This window comes from Rhipicephalus microplus, chromosome 4 (genome assembly GCF_043290135.1).
Source record: "Rhipicephalus microplus isolate Deutch F79 chromosome 4, USDA_Rmic, whole genome shotgun sequence".
NCBI classification, from domain to species: Eukaryota; Metazoa; Arthropoda; class Arachnida; order Ixodida; family Ixodidae; genus Rhipicephalus; species Rhipicephalus microplus.
Genome location: NC_134703.1, coordinates 155941812 through 155960259, shown reverse-complemented (window position 1 = coordinate 155960259; position 18448 = coordinate 155941812). Strand labels below are relative to the sequence as shown.

Below are 18448 nucleotides of genomic sequence, written 5' to 3'. Positions count from 1 at the left end.
CCTGCAGGTGAGCCAAGAAGTTCGCTGTAGTCGGGTCACAATGAACTCAACAGAAGCTCCGCGAACAACCCTTTGTTCAGCGGGGTCGAACAGCGTGAGACGGCGTCACTGTTGCAGTTCTCATAGAGTCAACCTCTCCACACAACCATTGTCACCTACGCAAGGTAGTGACAAAGAACCGACAGTCCAGAAGCGTGGGAAGGCATCGTGTCAGCAACCATCTTCTCCCGGAGGAGCTCAACTTTCCCCCTCCACCAAACTCTACCTCCTTGCCCTGTGATGTCTTGAAGGTATGGGCCGGGTGGGTTATTGTGTGGTGAGCGTTCATGTTACCCATTGGACGCTTTCGCCCATGTTCCTCTTCAGCCGAGTGGTCCAATATCTGCACCCTTTCTGGTAGGCGAATCACTAAGACTTAACGTCACCTGATTCGTGGCAACAGTGGTCACCGCCTTCTTCGGACTACCGTGTTAGGAATCGACGGGCTATAAAAGCCAAAGACTTATCGTACATAGGTGCTGAATCACTGTACAGTTTCGTTTCTCTTCCATCATGTAAAGAAACCTTCATTGTGCCTCTATGAACGCGTCTCCTCACTGGTGAAGATCAGCTATGCGGATGACGGCGGGGAGCCAGCTACCCTAAAGATACCCGCCGTACCTGCCATCGACCTCTAGCTCCTTACAGAGCGTGTCGTTACGAATGGTGCTCCTCGAGCACGCACGAAACGTGGGGGCCCACCACTTTCTCTCTCCACTAGTTGTCAACTTTTGCCACCCAGCTTAGCTGCTTGATTTTTCAGTCAAGCACCAGCTGTTACAGCAAAGAGATTTTGAAAAGTTATTTTTGGCACTAAAGTTGAAAGCTGTCTTGCAGATAGATGTTGCCGTCAGAGCACAGAGTGGAAAGTGTTGTTGGTACACTGTCTATTTGATTTCATCTTGCCATCGAGTAGTGACGGTGCCTACCTACAGAGTCCAGTAGAACCCCACTCATTTATTTCTCACTTAATATGTTTTCTTGGATACAACGTTACTGGCATTCAGTCCCAGAAAAGGAACTAAAGACACCTATGTATTAAAATCTACTTTTCAGGATGTTCTACCTGTCCTGCCTCATGTGTTGCAAACTGTCACTGCAATGGATGTGTTCAGGAGGTATGCCAAAGAGTTAGATTGTGTGAACTGCCCCGGGGCCATCCAAACGTTTGACAAGGGCCCACTCTGGCATTGGCACAAAAGAAATTCCTCGCTTCCATCAAGGGTTTATATTTCTTTTTAGCTAGAGCTGAGAACAATGCATCTGTTTGAATGATTAGCAGCACTTCATTCCCAGTTTAGGCTACAGATTTCCTCGCAACTTTTAGTTCCGCAGTCCTGTGAAAGACGTCCTAGGGGCATTCTGTCGTATGTATCTTGCAATGTGGATGGAACAAAGGTATCACTGGACGTTCAGCTCAGCCGCGAATACAGCAGTGGCCCTCCTTGCCCTGGATAATGCACCTGTCTCAGAGGTGCCCCGATGGGGTCCTTCTCTAACTCGGGCTGGGAAAACTGCTCGAGCAAGACTCTCTGCAGGTGCGGCTGCACAGGCGCGCCGTTGAGCAGCAGAAAAAGGCCCATGTGCTGTAGCCGTGGGTCTTCCTCGTCGGCGCCGCTCGGTCGACCCGGCCATGGTGACGCAGCCGCGCGCTGCTGTGCCAGGCGGGCTAGCCGCTGAAGGCGTGCAAGCTCCTGCAGCACAGTCATCAATTCGGGTACCAAGTTACAAATAAGCTAAAAGTTTGTCCAAATCCACTCGAGAAAAACCTGAATATGGGCTAGTTGGTTAAACATAATCGACTTTCCTGGTGCAAATTACAAAATGAACTGTACACACAGCTCGAAGAAAGACAAATACAAAACACATCAGGGCAAAATATCAACTGAACATGAGACATTTAGGAAAGCTACATGTGTGCATTCTGATGCCTTAGCAGTCGATGTCACCTAGCCTCGTTGAATAGCTCCATTTCTTTTTGACTGAGCGCTATTACAAGAGCGCTTGCACATGCGTCCCTTGCAGCTGTTTTTATAGTGTAGGCTCTGACGACACCCTTTTCGTTTGTTGTGCACAGTTCTTTTGATAGCAGGCACAAGAAAAGTTGATCAGATCCACTGAGAGTAAGCCCACCTCAATGCCTAACTACAAGTTCAATTGTGCCGGCTACAACTTAGTACAGACCTCGTAGGGTAATCACAAATTGGCATGCATCAATCACGAGTTCAGCACAAACCACTGAGCAAACACGATCAAAGGAGGAAGGATACACCATCACATGCACTTGTGTGACCCATCGAAGCTTAAAGCGAAAAGGCATGTACTTCAGGGATAAAAACGAAATCTCTTCAAAACATGCGGGCATACAGACATTAAAAACTTTAGACCAAAATAATTACTAGGGCGTGTATATCTACGCACATTAAAATAACACTATATTTGGCAGTCAGTGCTCATCCCTTATTTTTTCTCATCTTGAATAATTTTTTTATATTTCTGTAGCTATAATTTAACACAATGCCACATTCTTAAACTAGGGGACATTCCACAATAGCCCAAACAAAGAACAGCATTGATCAGCACACCTGGTCGAGTGCCTTTGCCAAGGCACCTCGGGGGCCCTCCGCGCTAAGTATGGGTCCCAGGTTCGCCAGCCGACCCTGGGTCCAGCCCTGGGCCAACTGAGCATGCTCCTGCTGCAACGCAGGCCACGAGGGGCTGGCACTGAGCACACCACCGCCGCTACTATGCTCCACAGCTATCTGCCGATCCTGCAAAGATGGCACGTCTTGCAGCAGAAGGAGAGTTGCATGCAGAAAGCCAAGGCGTGCACATCTCAGTTTCCTCAAAAGCGCCATAGCAAAACTTCCAGTTAGGGCCTAGACCTACATGCATTGTCTAACTTTACAATGTTTAGCATCATTGGTAGGCCAACGTAACATAGGTTCGTGACTTAGTGGCACGTCTTTGAAGTTCTCACTACTGCCAGAGCTCCTTCCAGTGCAGAAAACAGTGTCAAGATTCAATGCTGCTATGACACTTAAAAATAGTCTGAAAACATAAACATGCAGACAAGGGTTTTATAAATATGTGAACTAAGATAAAGTACGTGATATAGAGAAGATAATTTCATATCAAAAATCTCTCTCTCCTTTGCAATATTTTCATTATGCATAGCGAATGGACTCAACAGCACTGCAGGCTAGCATTTGAGGTAATGGTTGACTTAATGAACGATACCCCAATGGACAATCTCAGAGGCCACGTGCCAGCACACTCTACAATTGAACAAGCAGAAGTAGAGGCCAGTACGATCAAAATAAACATTAAAGGAGTCTAGGCACCAATATCTTCTATGCTAACCTAGTTTTATGTGAAAAGTGGTTCTTGAGGACCTTGATAACGACCGGCATGCACACGATAGTGTACCCAGTAAGTTAGTGTACCCAAATTCCATGGCGACTTTCACAATTAAGGAAACTTTCCACCAAGTGGTGGAAAACCTCAGAGTGACGACAAAAGTAAGTGTCACAGATGACAACAATAAGTGGATTTTGCGAGCAAACAAATGCGCCATCTGCTGCACTTCACACGAGCACCTCTGATTTGCACCCCCAGCCGCACCATGAAATGTGCAGCTAAGTATTCTGGCAACAAGACTGTGATCTCATCAATATCATTATAAGACTTAATTGTCGACAAAAAACTAGCACGCCCTCTCATAATTTTATTATCATTTGCTTCACTCCCACAAAATGTGCGCCAATTTGTCCGGTGTGGTACGCAATAACTCTGATGGCCTAATGAACGAGTACAAAAAAATTCCTGGGAAAAAAAAAATTTACTCGCAAGGCAGGATTTCAACCTGCAGACCAGCGATTAGAAGGTGAGCGTCCTATCCACTTGACTATCCAGACGCGCTAGCAGAGCTTAGTATAGCCTTGTGTAGCATAGTACAGCAAACGAGTGGAAAGAGAGGACAAGGTGAGGAGCGATGTGAGAAGGAGCAAAAGAAGGTGGAGAGAGTAAACAACAACACAGAAAGAATGAAACAGGAAAGGAAAGAGAGAAAGTAACAGAGAGGGAGAACGATAGAGAAGGCGGAAGTGTGAAAAAAAAGAACAATAAGAAAACAAGAGAGATATACAGAAAAGGAAAAGAAACAGGGAGAAATAAACAAAGACAAAAAGGCAATGAAAAAGGAAGGAAGGAAGGAAGAAAGGACAAGGAAGGCCACTCAGTTTCACACTTCCTTCAGGCCTAGTGCAAAGATGGCTTAATTTTCTTTGCCCTTTGGCATCAAATGCCTGAACTACTACACAGGGCCGCGCTGCTTCATGAATTATATATTGCCTCAGAAACATCTTCACATTTGCCATGCACATTTCTCTCGCACCATACCTTTTACAGCGTCCTCCCGAAATTCTCGCTGATTGTTGCGACAAGTGTGGAAAGGAAGCAACAGTTACTGTGTGGTTACGATGCTGAATCGAGGCTCAACGTTACTGCAGTTATTATGAAGGACACTGCTCGTGCGAATATTCAATCGCTTCGAGCATTTGACCAAATATTACACTATTCCAATTTGCTTTGACGAAATCACAATATCGACATGGCGAATTGTCAAATCAGCATGCGTAGATCAGAACTAGACCATCACTGTAACTTCAGCTCTATTCATATGAAAGTTATTGCCATGTGTAATGTGGTGGTTTGAAACACCAGAGTTTCTATCTGTTGTTTCGCCAAATACCAAATGGTTTCAAAAAAACTGTGATGTGTTACTCAACGGCGTTCAATCACAACAACAATCATCAAAATATGACTTTGGGATGAAAACATGGGTTCAACAGTGCAGCATATAATTGAAAGGTAATACCAAAAAATGAAAATGGTCCCGACACTAATTTTAGGGTGCAATAACAAAATATAAGTAATAAGCAGAATGTGTTATAATTGCAGCAATATCTCTTGAACATCTAGACTGCCAAAAAAATTTTTTTTTCAGAATTTCTGTTTTCTGGCGCTATTTTAGTCCAGAACACTAGAGCCAATCAGCAACAATATAAGACCACGCTGACAAGTGGTGCTCTTGCCCTCAGAACATCTAAACTGATTCCCACTCGGTTGTTAACGAATCGAGTGCACAAACACTCGGCAAGCACTCAGCTCAGCCACAGCTGGCCCGTAGATTGGACGTGACAAGGGTTATGTGCAGTGCCACATGGCCCTCTCGACACTTGCAGGCTGTCCAAGTGTGCATGCAGTGTGCACACTTGGACAGCCTGCAAGTGTGCATGCAGTGTGATCCCTAATGTTGAAACTCATGGGCAACTCACTCTCGTTCCTACTTGCACTGAATACTACTAGCTCAAATTAATTAATGGCATTCGTGCTTATTTGATGCTCGTTATTAGACCACGCTCAAACTATTCCACACTTTCACCTAACAGCCCTTACTCCGACGTTTTCTCACAAAAGATCGCTTGTGTAAACAATAGCACTCTGTGAAAAGAGTCACCACCAAGCTAAGTTCGCATTAGTGTTGTTACCTACTTACTAGTCTCTACCATTCATTGTGAAATGAACAAAAAGGAACTCACAAGCAAGTACGATAAACTATGCTAGCATTAGAGTTGAATGACTCAAGTAATTTTTGTAGGAAAGTACTGCTGCAAGGATGACGGCTAACTCGCCAAAAAAAAAGGAGGAAAATTGAAGCAACTTTACACTAAAGGTGCGAAGCTGGACAGCAGCCTTTTTGGTTTCTCTTCGTTTTTTTTTCTTTCCTCCTCTTTTTTTCTTTTTCTCTCTATATCTCCCTCTCAATTGTCTCTCTTTCTTGCTCTACCCCTCTTGCTTTATAATTCTTCCCTTTCTCTCTATATTTCTCGCTTGCTTCCTTTCTTTAAGAGTGATTCTGCCTGCACTACACCAAGAAACATACATCATCAAGATGCTAGAAGAGCAAGAGGAAGAAGAATTCACTTTGCTTAGTGTGAGCGCACGCTCGATGTGCTTCACATGGCCATGCTATTCATGGTTATTTCTGCCTTGGGCCAAGCTATGGCAGCATGCAACAGCATATGACAACCCAGACCCTCAAAGTGCTCTGGTTGGCCATACAGACAGAGACGCGAGAGAATAAACAGACAACACTAACATCATCGATGGCAACATTAGTGACAGAGTCGCATGACATTTAATCTTTGTGCACAGCAAGCAAAAGTTCGCTTACGCATGCATTTCAGCTAATATTGTGCTGCCAAGCCATAAGTGTGTTTACTTTAGGTAGGGGTCGATATCTCAGCGGTTCTTTAAAATTTTCAAAAAAAAAAAAAAATTGAACTGATGGACATATATTTCACCCCCTCTCTTAAAAAGACAGTTTCACTGCGCTGTTGTAATGCTATGCCATAAACTACACTCCGTAATGTTACCTGTGCCACTTTTTTTTTCCTTTTTCTTTATGTTTAGGACAAAGTTATCTTTGGCTTAGATATGCTAGGTACAGCAAATTTTAAAACTTTACATATTTAACTGCTTATCTCTTGTCCCTATTGAAGCCAAGCTCCTTTTCAAACTTGCTTCCACTTCGATTCAAACCATGCAAGCATAGGCCTAGTTTTAATTCTTAAAAATGTAGCGTTATGAGTCTGGTCATGGTAAGAATGCTGATTTCTTTTTACAATATGTCCCATCCCATTTCACCCGGAGACATTTCTAAAGTAGAACGAAATTTGGTGATGTTCTTTTTAGCTGAGTGCATTGAAGAGCATGCCAACAAAAAAAAACAAAGGAGACTGTACAAGCAATGTTTCTCGTGAAAGAACCACATCCAGCACACTGGACACTCGAATTTATTTGTCACACTTATGAGCACACATATTCTGCTTCCTTTATTGAAAGAATGTTGCCCTAGGTCCAGTCAAAAGGTTCATACTCCTAGAAAGCACAACACTCTGTCTTGACTTGAAAAAGAAGTTTCGCCTGGATCGCTGAACGTGTGCACTCATCTTCGATAATCAAGTCAACTTTCGTCAAAGCAATTAGTCTTTATGTAGCTTTTGCGACATTTAAAGCCATTAATAATTCCTTATTGGTTGCAAAAAAAAATCTTAGGACCCACTCTCGCCAGCCTTTCGACACAGAACCACCTTGCATTTATAACCTGGAACCCTGTGGAAGTCTTCTAACATAGATACAATTACGTGCTTCCTGTAACCTGGATCACCTGTTCGTCAATGCAGGCTGTGTACGACGTCGAAATTTTTCGGCAAGCTTTTTCTTTCACAACATTTAGACTGGCTTGAACCAGCCAGCACCTGTCATTTTCAGAGTAGTCGCAGTCATTATTGAAGACTTGCAAAGCATATCTAAGTTGAAACGAGCAATCTCCAGGTAAAGCATCGGCAAGTAATGATACGGGAGTTGCTGCTGGTGAGCCTAAGAACCCGGTGAGCCTATGTGCATACCTGACAGTGCTTTTGCCTTTCTAATCATCAAACCCAGCATGATTCAATTTGTTTGGACACACCATAAGTTAGTTCTGGTTGCTATGAACTTCCAAAAATCATCGTCAGAATATTACTGGACGTATGCCAAAAGCATCTGGAACTTTTGACAGGACTTGTCACCATTTGATGGATCTTGACAGGGCCTTGCATTTGAGGCTTCACAAAAGCTAACTGAAGCGAAAAAGGACAGTGCCGTCCACAAGTGTGCCGTTTTTTTTCCATGAATGTTTAGAGGAAAATCTATTAACCTTTTCTTTTTGCTGCACACATCACTATTTTTCTAATCATGAAGAAGACACAGTGGCTCGAATTTTTCAACCTAATCACCAGAGTCTGAATCGACACCATGTCATGAATTTTCACATCGGTGAAATTTTTCTGCAAATGAAATTATGAAATGCCGCCGAGAGAAACTATGCAGAGAAAACCACAATCACAAATATATTTACAAATTAAACATAGGTTAATAAAATTTTGGTGTATAAAAATTGAAAACCACACACTTCTTTCGCATGCAGTGTTTAGCACGATGCGCAATAATTGGAAACCCAGTGTCCAGTGTACTGAACAACAGTATTCTTGCAGTGTGAGCAAAATTCCGATTACAAAGGCTGCCTTCTTACGACCCTATTTGAAATGGACGTAAGTTAGCCAGCATGGTTTAATTTATTTGGACTGTGCAAGGTGTGGGGGTGCTGACACCTCCCCTGTAAAGTTGTCTGCGCCGCGTGGCGCACGTGTCTCGCCCCAAGGCTTTGTTTCGGTGGTGGCCACCGCCGGGCGATAGATGGCGTTGTGTTCGCTTTGAATACCACTGTTGGTAGAGTGGTAGCGCCGGCGGTGGCCCCTGGCGGAAGGCAGGCCTTGGTGGTGGGCGAGGGTTGAGCGAGCCTCTTCTGCGCGTGGTGGCTGCCGCAAACGGTTGTCTGTAGCGTGGGTCCCCGGTGCTCGGCAGCGCGGGCTTCGAGCCGGGGTCCCACGTGGAAAGTCAGGCGTTGGCGACGCCGCCTTGGGTATGTTTTAGTGTGTGTTTATCATGTTATTGTGTGTTTAGTGTGTCACTGCGTTATGTTGTTTGTATGGTAGCGTGTTAAAATTGATGTAACATTCGGCGGACGATGTCGTCGTCTAAATTAGTTAATAAATGTATGTATTTTGTGTGCTTTGTATCGACCGTGTCCACTGTGTCCGTTCACTCCAAGAGCGTGGCGTGGCGAGGCGCTCGTTCGCCTCGCCGAGACCTCACACTGGCGCGCGCTCGCCTCGTAGAGATCCCATACTGGCGCCCAACGCGGTATCAAAGGCTCATTAAGCCTTTGATTAGTCTTAGCCAAGTCAGCCCGCCTTCGCGAATCAGGCTCGCCGCGTTTACCCGCGTTATGTCTGCTCCGCGTGAGTCATGTCCGCTGACGCTTTTAGCAGATACCGCATTGCTCGAGAACAGGACCAGTGCCCCCCTTCAGCGTCACAATCGCGCACCCTCACTTGTCACAAGCAGCAGTCGGGATGACACGAGGCGCTACGTATCAGCTCCCACTGGAGAGGTAGCGTGTTTGGGTCCGGGGCCATAGCCCAACTCGAACAGAGCACAAGGGCAAATTGGACTACTACTGCTCCCTTTGGAATGCATGGTCGTTCCATGTCACAGCACTCCGAAACGGCTCTCAGTGGAGCTTCCGGGGCGCAGATCGGCACCGCAACCTCAGCCGTTGCCGAATTTTGCCCTCTGGCTGCTTTGCCCTCTGGCTGAATTTTGCCCTCTGGCTCATTTCGAGCACGAGCCTGCACCGCTAGCCGCAAGCGGCCTAGAAATTTCACATGAAGCTGCCCCGAGAGTCAGCTGTGAACAACAGGCGCTCCCCAATGTCGCGACGGCCGGTATCCATTTTGAAACCGCGCCGCTTATCGAGCTCGGAGACAGTTCCCCATCGCTCGCCCGCGCCGCTAATGCACCGACAGCTTCCTTTGAAGCGGGCGCACAGACGCTGCTGCAAAATGCCGCCCAAATGATTCAGGCACTGACGGGGACAGTCCGAACCCTTTCAGCCATTCTGACACGCCCTCATCCCGCTGACATGTTGGCCGTTCCGACCTACAGCGGTTATGGTGATCTGCAAAGTGCAAGAGATTACCTGGACTCCCTCACACGTTATCAGAGAGCCATGGGTCTAGACGACCAGGAAGTGCTCGGACGCATCGTCCCGGCTGCACAGACTGACACGGCGGCCAGGTGGCATCGGCTTTCCGGCCACCGAGCAGCAAGCCTCGATGAGTTCCGCGCGGCCTTCCTGCGCGAATTCTTACCCGCTGACTACGAGAGTAGGATGCGGCGCGAGCTCGAGCTCCGCACACAAGCTCCTGATGAGTCGCTTCAGGAGTACGTACGCACGATGGAAGACATTTTTTCTATCGCTGAGCCCAGAGCCTCGAACGAGGAGCGCGTTGAACGGGTGATTAGGCAGGCACACCCGACTTTTTCGGCGTACCTGCGCGGCAGTCGCTTCCGTGATTTGGAGGAATTGGCCGAGGCAAACCGCATTCAAGGCAACATTCTCGCCGCGCGTTCCTATCGCCCGCCACCGCCAGCCAGCGAGGCCCTCGAACCGCGCTGCGCGTGGGGAGGAGCCATGACCCTCCTCAGCGGCAACAGCCCGCCGGAGCTGCCTTTGCGGCTACTGCTACAGGTGGGCGCACGTGGGAGATAAGCGATCGAGCTTTAGATCCCTACACTTACAGGAGGCGTGCAGCCAGTGCTGCATCGCAACTCGAAGTGCGCGAGCAGGGACGAAATCCGACCCAGCGCATCACCGGTGGTAACGGTCGTCAAAGCGATTCCTTTGATCACGCGGCGAACCGACCCCGGCAGCTCGAAGCTGCTCCGTCTCGGAAAAGGGACCGCGATAGAGTGCGCTGCTTCCACTGCCGTCAACGAGGGCACATAGCGAGGGAGTGCTCCGCGTTTGTGCCTCCTGTGAGGCAGGGAAACGGGAGCGCGGGCCGTTCGTGAAGGCACGAGCAGCCGAACCCTTGCTTCTCCCCTCTGCGTACCGGGCAAGCAGTCTTTCTGGTGCGCACGCGCCGTTCATTTCGCTCACCATTGTCGGTCGCAAATTCTCGCCGTTGCTGGACACGGGCGCAAGCGCTTCGTTGTTTGGCGAACAGGTGTTGTCCCACTTGCAAAGTGCTCGGTGCGCTTGCGGGACAGCTGAACGACATTCACCCTCGCGAAAGGCGTGGCCCAGTCGGCGGGCGCCGCAAGGTTGACTATCAGATGGGGAGGCCGAATGAGACGCGCGCGTTTCGTTCATCTTCCAGGGCTCAGTGTTCCTGTGATTCTCGGTCGGGACTTTCTCCTAAAAACCGGTACCGTAGTGGACATTGCGAATAGAGGCTATCGTGACGGACCTTTTCTCGAACTAAAGCCGTTCATCAGCCCACCGGCGTTTTCTGTTGCCTGTGCAGTAGAAGCGTCGAAACCGGGTCACGCGCAAACTTCGGGGGCAGGCCCCTGCGCTATGCACTCGTCGGCTCAAAATTCCCATCGGGATCAAGCGGCACGACACGAAAAGGCTCCGCATTCTTTGAGTGCATGTGCAACTCAATTGGATGATACACAGAAGGCTCGTTTGTCGGCACTGTTGCGCGAATACGATGAGCTCTTCACCGATCAACCCGGCTGTACCGATTTGGTGAGCCATTCGATCGAAACTGGCAACGCGCTTCCTTTGAAGTGTAACCCCAGGCCCGTCAGCCAGGCCAAGAGGCAGGTAATTGACGGCTTGCTGGACGAGATGCTCTCAGCTGGCATTGTTCGCCGTTCGTCCAGCGCCTGGGCGTCTCCAATTGTGTTGGTGCCCAAGAAAGATGGCAGTCATCTGAACGTCTCCAATTGTGTTGGTGCCTAAGAAAGATGGCAGTCGTCTGAACGGAGTGACTCGTAAGGATGTCTATCCGCTCCCCAGGATTAGCTCCATCGTAGGAAACCTCGGCACTGCGCCGTATTTTACCTAGATGCCTCCAAAGGTTACCTACAGGTCCGGATGGATGAGCGTGACCGGTGCAAGACCGCGTTCACGTCCCACAGAGGGTTATTTGAGTTCACTTGTATGCCCTTTGGTCTTTGCAATGCTCCTGCGACTTTTCAGAGACTCATAGACCGCGTCCTCGGGGAAACAAAGTGGTCTTACTACATGTGCTACTTGACGACATCGCGATTTATTCACGAACCTTCGAAGAACACTTGGCCCACATTGCCGATGTGCTCGAGAGGGTGAGAGCCGCCGGGATGGCGTTACATCCCGCAAAGGCCCAACTAGCGCAAACCCGAGTTCAGTTACTTAGTTTCACGCTGGGCGAAGGCTCCATTGAGCCAGATCGGGAGAAACTTCGAGCAATCCTTGATTTCCCCACGCCCAAGGACGTACGCAGCCTGGGCCGCTTTCTCGGAATGGCCAATTTTTACCGGTCGTTCATTCCATCCTATGCCCTAGTGTGGGCGCGCCCTTGACCAAGCTCTTGGGTAAGTCAGCTGAGTGGCGATGGGGACCCGAGCAGCTAAAGGCGTTTTGCCGTCTGTCTAGCGCCATTGCGGAGATGGCGCAGCTCAAGCTCCCCAACCTGACCAGACCGTTTGTTGTCCAGACTGACGCAAGCAATCTGGGATTAGGAGCAGTTCTCCTACAGGAATACATACGATGGTGTGTTGCAGCCGCTGGCCTTTGCCAGCCGCTCGTTGATACCCGTGGAAAGGAATTATTCCGTGACCAAGAGGGAGTGTCTCGCCATCGTGTTTGCACTGCGGAAGTTTGATGTCTACCTTGATGGGACAAAATTTGTGGTGCAAACAGATCACAGCGCGCTTAGCTGGCTGATGCGGCTCCGTGAGCCTGCAGGTAGGCTAGCGCGCAGGGCTCTCCTAATACAGCATTACGACTTTTCAGTGCAGTATCGGAAGGGGAGCACTAACAATGTAGCCGACACGCTATCTCGTGCCCCAGTGTCTACCGGGAACCTGGGTCCCGGTGCGACAACCGCTAGCGGTGCCTTTGTGCAAGCGAGCGGCGCGGGGCGCCGAGTGGAGAAAAGGGTGAGTGCGCCGACGAGCAAACCCTTTCCACGGGCCAGGCAAACAGCACGCCGCGAAGCGGGCGAGAGGAGAGCGAAAGGGAAGCAAACCCGTGACGCCAATGTGAGCGGAGGCAATGGCTGCAGTCCTGAGTGGGAACGATACCAAGCTCCCCTTTGGGAGAGTGGGAATCTCTTTCAGCAGACAAGAGTTACTGAAGGCCCAGCAAGATGATCCGTTTTGTCGCGAGTTGAGCGACGGTCTCAGGGAGACGGAGCGCCGAGACGCTGCTGGTAGTGCGGCGGGTGCAGGGGGACGGGAACCGACGTGTGTCGCTGGGTCCCCCGCGGATACACACTTGCTGGACCATGATGGACTCCTGCTGAAATACATAGCCACCGATGAGGAGTCAGTGGACCCGTTTAAGGTGGTTGTGCCCAAAAGTCTGAGAGGCGCACTATTGCGAGCCTCTCACGACGAGCCCATCGCCGGTCACCTGAGTGGCTCTAAAGTTTTTGCGAAACTGAGCAATGTTGTGACTTGGCTTGGCATGAAGCATGACATTTTTCGCTATTGCCGTTTCTGCCACGTCTGTCAAACGGTGAAATCAAGAGGTGGCAAGCCGCCCGGCTTGATGAAATTGATTGCCAGTGAGCGTCTGTGGCAAGTAGCCACCTGCGATCTAATGGGGCCGTTCCCCAGGAGTAAGCAGGGGTTCATACATCTGATGGTAGTTGTTGATCATTTTTCCAAATGGGTGGAGCTGTTTCCGCTGCGGAAAGTGACAGCGCGAGCGGTGCTAGAGAGGCTACAGGAAGTGTTTTGTTGGTTCGGCTTTCCGAAAAGATTGATCACGGACAACGCATCGTATTTCACCGCTCGAGTGTTTGGCGATACGTGCCGTTCCCTAGGAATAGATCACTGCACCACGTCGCCCTACCATCCCCAGTCCAACTTGACGGAGAGAACCAATGGTACGCTCAAACCGATGTTGGCGGCCTTTGCCAAAAGTCAAAAGGACTGGGCAGACCATTTGAGTGAACTCGCGTTTGCAATCTGAACCTCCGAGAGTCGCTCTACTGGTTTCTCCCCCGCCTTCCTTAATTTCGGAAGGGAGTTGGCAAATCCGGTGACCAGTGTCATTTAATGCCAGCTCAGGGACAAGGAAGAACCGGCAGACTGTTCTGCTTACGCTTCAACACTTCGGGACAGGCTTTGTCGAGCTCTCAGTAGAGCGAGGCAGAGTTTGGCATCGGCCAGGGCCGAGCAAAAGGCCCAGTACGATCGAAAACGTCGCCACCTTTCATTTAAGGTAGGTGACCTCGTCCTGAAGCACTACCATGCTCTTAGCGACGCGAGCAAGGGTTTCTCAACTTCGCTCGCTCCAAAGTGGCTTGGTCCGTACCGAATGAAGAAAGCTTGGACTCCACTCGCGTACTTGCTGAAAGACCCGCTTTCGGGAAAACTCAGCCGTGCCCACATCGCAGACCTGAAAGCCTTTGCGTCGAGGTCTGACGGGCCTGTGCCAGTGCCCAGTGGCCCTTCGCACAAGCAACGGCGCACACTCGGCGCGGCGGACCGCATTCGGACCACGCACCGGTATAATCTGAGGAAGCGGTCACCTGAGTGATTTCACGCCAGACGGCGGGCTTATTTCCACAACCGAAGGCCCTCATTTTTACTGTCTAGTCTTAGTTAGCTAACTTCTTTACAGCCAGTGCTTGCAAAGAAGTTGGTTCCGCCCAGTTACTGCTGCTGATTGTCATTTGAGTGTTCTTGTTTACTTGATGTTTTTTTGTGTTTTCTTTTTTTCTTTTCGCTGGAGGAGGGGATTGTGAATTGGTGCTTTAGCGTGGGAAGAGGAAAAAAGGACACTCTGCGCCTTCCTTTGCGGGGCGTGTTTGGAGACCCGACCATCGGAGGTGTGTGTGCGTGTGCGTGCGTGTGGCAACAACTTAAGCCACCGCCCCCTACACCATCTTGGACTCTGGAGGTGTTCGGAGACCTGCGGTCGTTAGGCAGCCCGGTTGTGCCCTGCTCCAGACCGTGGCTGATAAGCTCTGCTGGCCTTTCTATCACGGCTCCTGCACGAGGCCAGCTGTCGCAGACGCTGTGCACGACTCAACCGACGCCGCAGGACGTCTCGCAGCCAGTGGATTTGGCGATCATTATTCCAGCAGAAGGGCCGGCTGTCGCAGCGAGGTCCATCTCAATCTTCACAGAGGCGGCGTTCGTCGGATTCGCAGGGCTGTCATTATCGACGAGACGAAGGTGAGCCCGTTCCTCGCATGAGGGCCTCAACCAGAACCCTCCCCTTGCACTCTCACATCCACGCAGTCACAGAAGTCAAACATAATGTGATGCTGCCCCTCCGAGCCGTGGATGCGCTCTTGCGTGAGCATCATGAACTCCCGTTACCCCTCTTCCGCGGAGCCATTGTATTTCTCATGTGTATTCTTGTGTTTAGTGTGTCACTGCGTTATGTTGTTTGTATGGTAGCGTGTTAATTAAAATTGATGTAACATTCGACGGACGATGTCGTCGTCTAAATTAGTTAATAAATGTATGTATTTTGTGTGCTTTGTACCGACCGTGTCCACTGTGTCCGTTCACTCCAAGAGCGTGGCGTGGCGAGGCACTCGTTCGCCTCGCCGAGACCTCACACTGGCCCGCGCTCGCCTCGTAGAGATCCCACAAAGGACAACTCCAAAAATATTTTCACTTCCACAAGGACAATGCGATTACTATGAGGCGTTCCAAAAGAAAATGCAGCAAACAAGGAACTAGATTTAAAAAAGGCTTTGCACCCCTCTTAGAGAAGCCACAAAAGTAGTCTTGCTTCCACTGTTGCCTTTGCTCGTTTTTCTCCACAATTTTTTTTTTTTTTTCTCATGTCCAGTACACTGGTTGCGGGGTTTGAAAAGGGATATACAATTTCAACTATTCGACTCAAAATTAATCGACCAAATCACAATTTTCTTCGAATTCAATTTTACTTTTCTTGCCAATTCTTAGTTTATTCATTCTCAACTCTGTACAGAACTGTGCATACATCGAATGGTGGTGGGGAAGGGACGCAGTGTCGCTGCTGCGAATGCCTCGCCAACAAATAACGCATCGGTGTCGTTCTAATGGCTAGTGCACCTGCTGCGGCTGCACTGGAGTGACCACGATGTCGTTCACACCGGAGGCAGAGCCTGTGCCCTTGTCGCTGTGGTCCCGGTCCCACTTCTCAAGCTCCACACGGAAGGCAGCGTTGTCTGCCTCCACGTACTGGGCCAGGTCTGTGGGAAGCTCCATCTCGGAGTCCTTAGCACCTGCGGACAGAAGGCTCTCTTATTTCGGTATAGTGCCGAAATCCACAGACTGTATGTAAGTAGACCATATTACAGGAGTGCATGCACACCTTTGTGGTTTCACAATAATATTGCCTGAACGTTAAATACTGGACATCGTAGCAAGAAGTTGAGAAATATCCCACTTGAAGCACAAGCGCAGGCGGCACACTGGTGCCCAAGCCTCTTCTGTTACACTACTCACTTAGATGTATACACATTATCAGCCCGATTTGTGTGACGATGTGTTCAGAAAGCCTGTGTGACATGGCACTTGAAAAAAAGTCACAGCTTTGCCGCAAAGGCAAAGCTGTCAAAGCGATGGCGACAAATTGAAAGGTCACGCACAGAATGGCAAGCAGATCGAAATGTGCCCCGTGTAACACAGAAATGATGCATGAAACGTACCGTAATTACTAGAATCTAACGTGCACCTTTTTTCCGGTTAAGCGAGTTCATAAATCGCATGTGCGTTGGAATCGAGTACGAAAAAAGAAAAATGAATACGGTCATTCTATTGCCATCGGCATTTCCAAAATGGCCGCCCCCTACGTGCGCCGGCATGGCGCGTCGGCCATTTCTGCCTATGTGTTTCCCATTTTCCGCACTTCGTACGTGTGCTGAGGAGTTCGTCATCTTGTAGTGCATTAGCATCGACGGCATGGAAGGGCAGACTCCAAAAACTCGACGAGTGCACCACGGTGCCGCTTTTAAAAGAGAAATGTCATCGCGTGTGCCGAAACGGACGGAAATCGGGCCGCATCGCGATCGTTCGGAGTTCCCTAAACGTGCGTGCGGGACTGGCGGAAACAAAAGCAGAATATTGTCGACAGCAAACATTCACGCAAAGGCTTCAGTGGACCACAGCAGGGTCGGTTTCCGCAAATTGAAGAGCTGCTCGGCGAGTATATGATTGAGCAGTGAGCGGCCCGTGACGACAGAACTGCTCCAAGTGCAAGCTATGCAGTTAGCCTAAGAAAAAGGGTTATGCGGAGCCAGTTTAAAGCGAGCAGGTGCTGGCTAACTATTTTTATGAAGAGGAAAGGCTTTTCCTTCCGAAGGTGAACGGGCATATGCCAAAAGTTGCGGCACAACAACGGCTACCTGCTTGGGCAAATCGGGAATGCAGATCAGACGCCTCTTTACTTCGACATGCCTGGCACCACAACCGTCGAGAAGAAGGGGGTGAAGCGAGTTCGCGTGCCGACATCGGGCCACGGTAAAACTAGAGTGACGGCAATGCTCCGTTGCACGTCAGATAGGCCCAAGCTTCCCCCGTACCTCCTATTTAAACGGAAGACGCTCGCGAAAGGAGTCGTTTTCCCGAGTGGTGTGATCGTGCGGGCCAACGAGAAAAATGGGTGCGCGTTGCAATCGATGTCTTGCTTCTTTTTTTTTTCGTCGTGGAAACCGGGTGCGCGTTACAATCGAGGGCGCGGTAGAATCGAGTAAATACGGTACTCACAGGTACAGATGAACGCGAATAAGTGTCTCAGTTGTTACTTCGCTGTGTCTGAAAAGTGTGCCCTTTTCACAGACGGAGACTGTGCAACGATTGCAGTGACCTTTGTGCACACGATAACTACAACAGAATCACTCCAGGTGAAGCCCAAGGCCCGCCAAGGACCGCAAGATAAGGGCGCGCCAGAAAGCGTTGTACCCACAAGCGGGGCTTAGTACGCGCCGCCCGCTTCGCGACAATGTGGCTACGTACGCTTATTGCGCCATCTTGCTGGTAATGCTGAAAACACAAAATATTCTAACTGAGATACCTGTCACCAGCGATAAGTGGTAGAAATAAATAGCTTGCCATTTAAACGTTGAAGGATGAGCTCCTCGGTGGCTCAGTTGTTAATGTGTGGCACTCATGTCTCGAGGGTCCCAGATTCGTTTCCATGCGCGGAGTCTTTTTCTGCATTATTTTTCTTTCTTGCGTTTTCATATATATAGATACGTATACATATACGGTGAGTGACAGAAACGTCGACAACAAAATCCAGCTGAGAATGTACATATAATTGCTATCGCAATAAAATATTTTCTTTTTCGTTTCTTGACAAACTTTTATGAAACTTGGCAAGTCTATGATATATTTGTGAACTGATTTTATATATGTCATAATTTTTCTTGTGTGAAGTGTAGATTTTAATATACAAGATACTTTATGCACCCTTTGGGGAGAACATTTTTCTTTAGCTAAGAGAGTTGCAAAGCATAGCAGCATATCAGAATAATCTGAAAATAAAGCTGGTTGCAGCCCAACAAAAGCGCATGATGTAAACCCATTAGAAAAAATCTTATGGCATGTTGAACAATTGCCAGTGAAATCCCACTTTGAAATTGACTCACTCACGAATGTTCAACAAACGATAAATTTTGTTCAAATGAATTTAGCACTGCTATCACCCGATTCCATATTACTGCGATAGGCTAATTTGAATTGTAGCTCTGTCAGCTTAGAAAAATATCTAGCTCCCCAAAATGTGCATAAA

The 18448-nt window shown here is 48.9% G+C and overlaps 1 protein-coding gene across 3 annotated transcripts in view; it reads right to left on the bottom strand.

Moving 5' to 3' along the window:
* LOC119172429 (ubiquitin carboxyl-terminal hydrolase 25) overlaps nucleotides 1-18448 on the bottom strand; it is a 99791-nt gene that overhangs the window by 13649 nt on the left and 67694 nt on the right. For all 3 annotated transcript variants that reach the window (XM_037423531.2, XM_037423533.2, XM_037423532.2), the window contains exons 15-17: nucleotides 15766-15938; nucleotides 2625-2810; nucleotides 1503-1733 (exon numbers count right to left, since the gene is read on the bottom strand). In XM_037423531.2, coding sequence (XP_037279428.2) covers nucleotides 1503-1733; nucleotides 2625-2810; nucleotides 15766-15938 — 590 coding nt within the window. The remainder of the gene's footprint in view (nucleotides 1-1502; nucleotides 1734-2624; nucleotides 2811-15765; nucleotides 15939-18448) is intronic.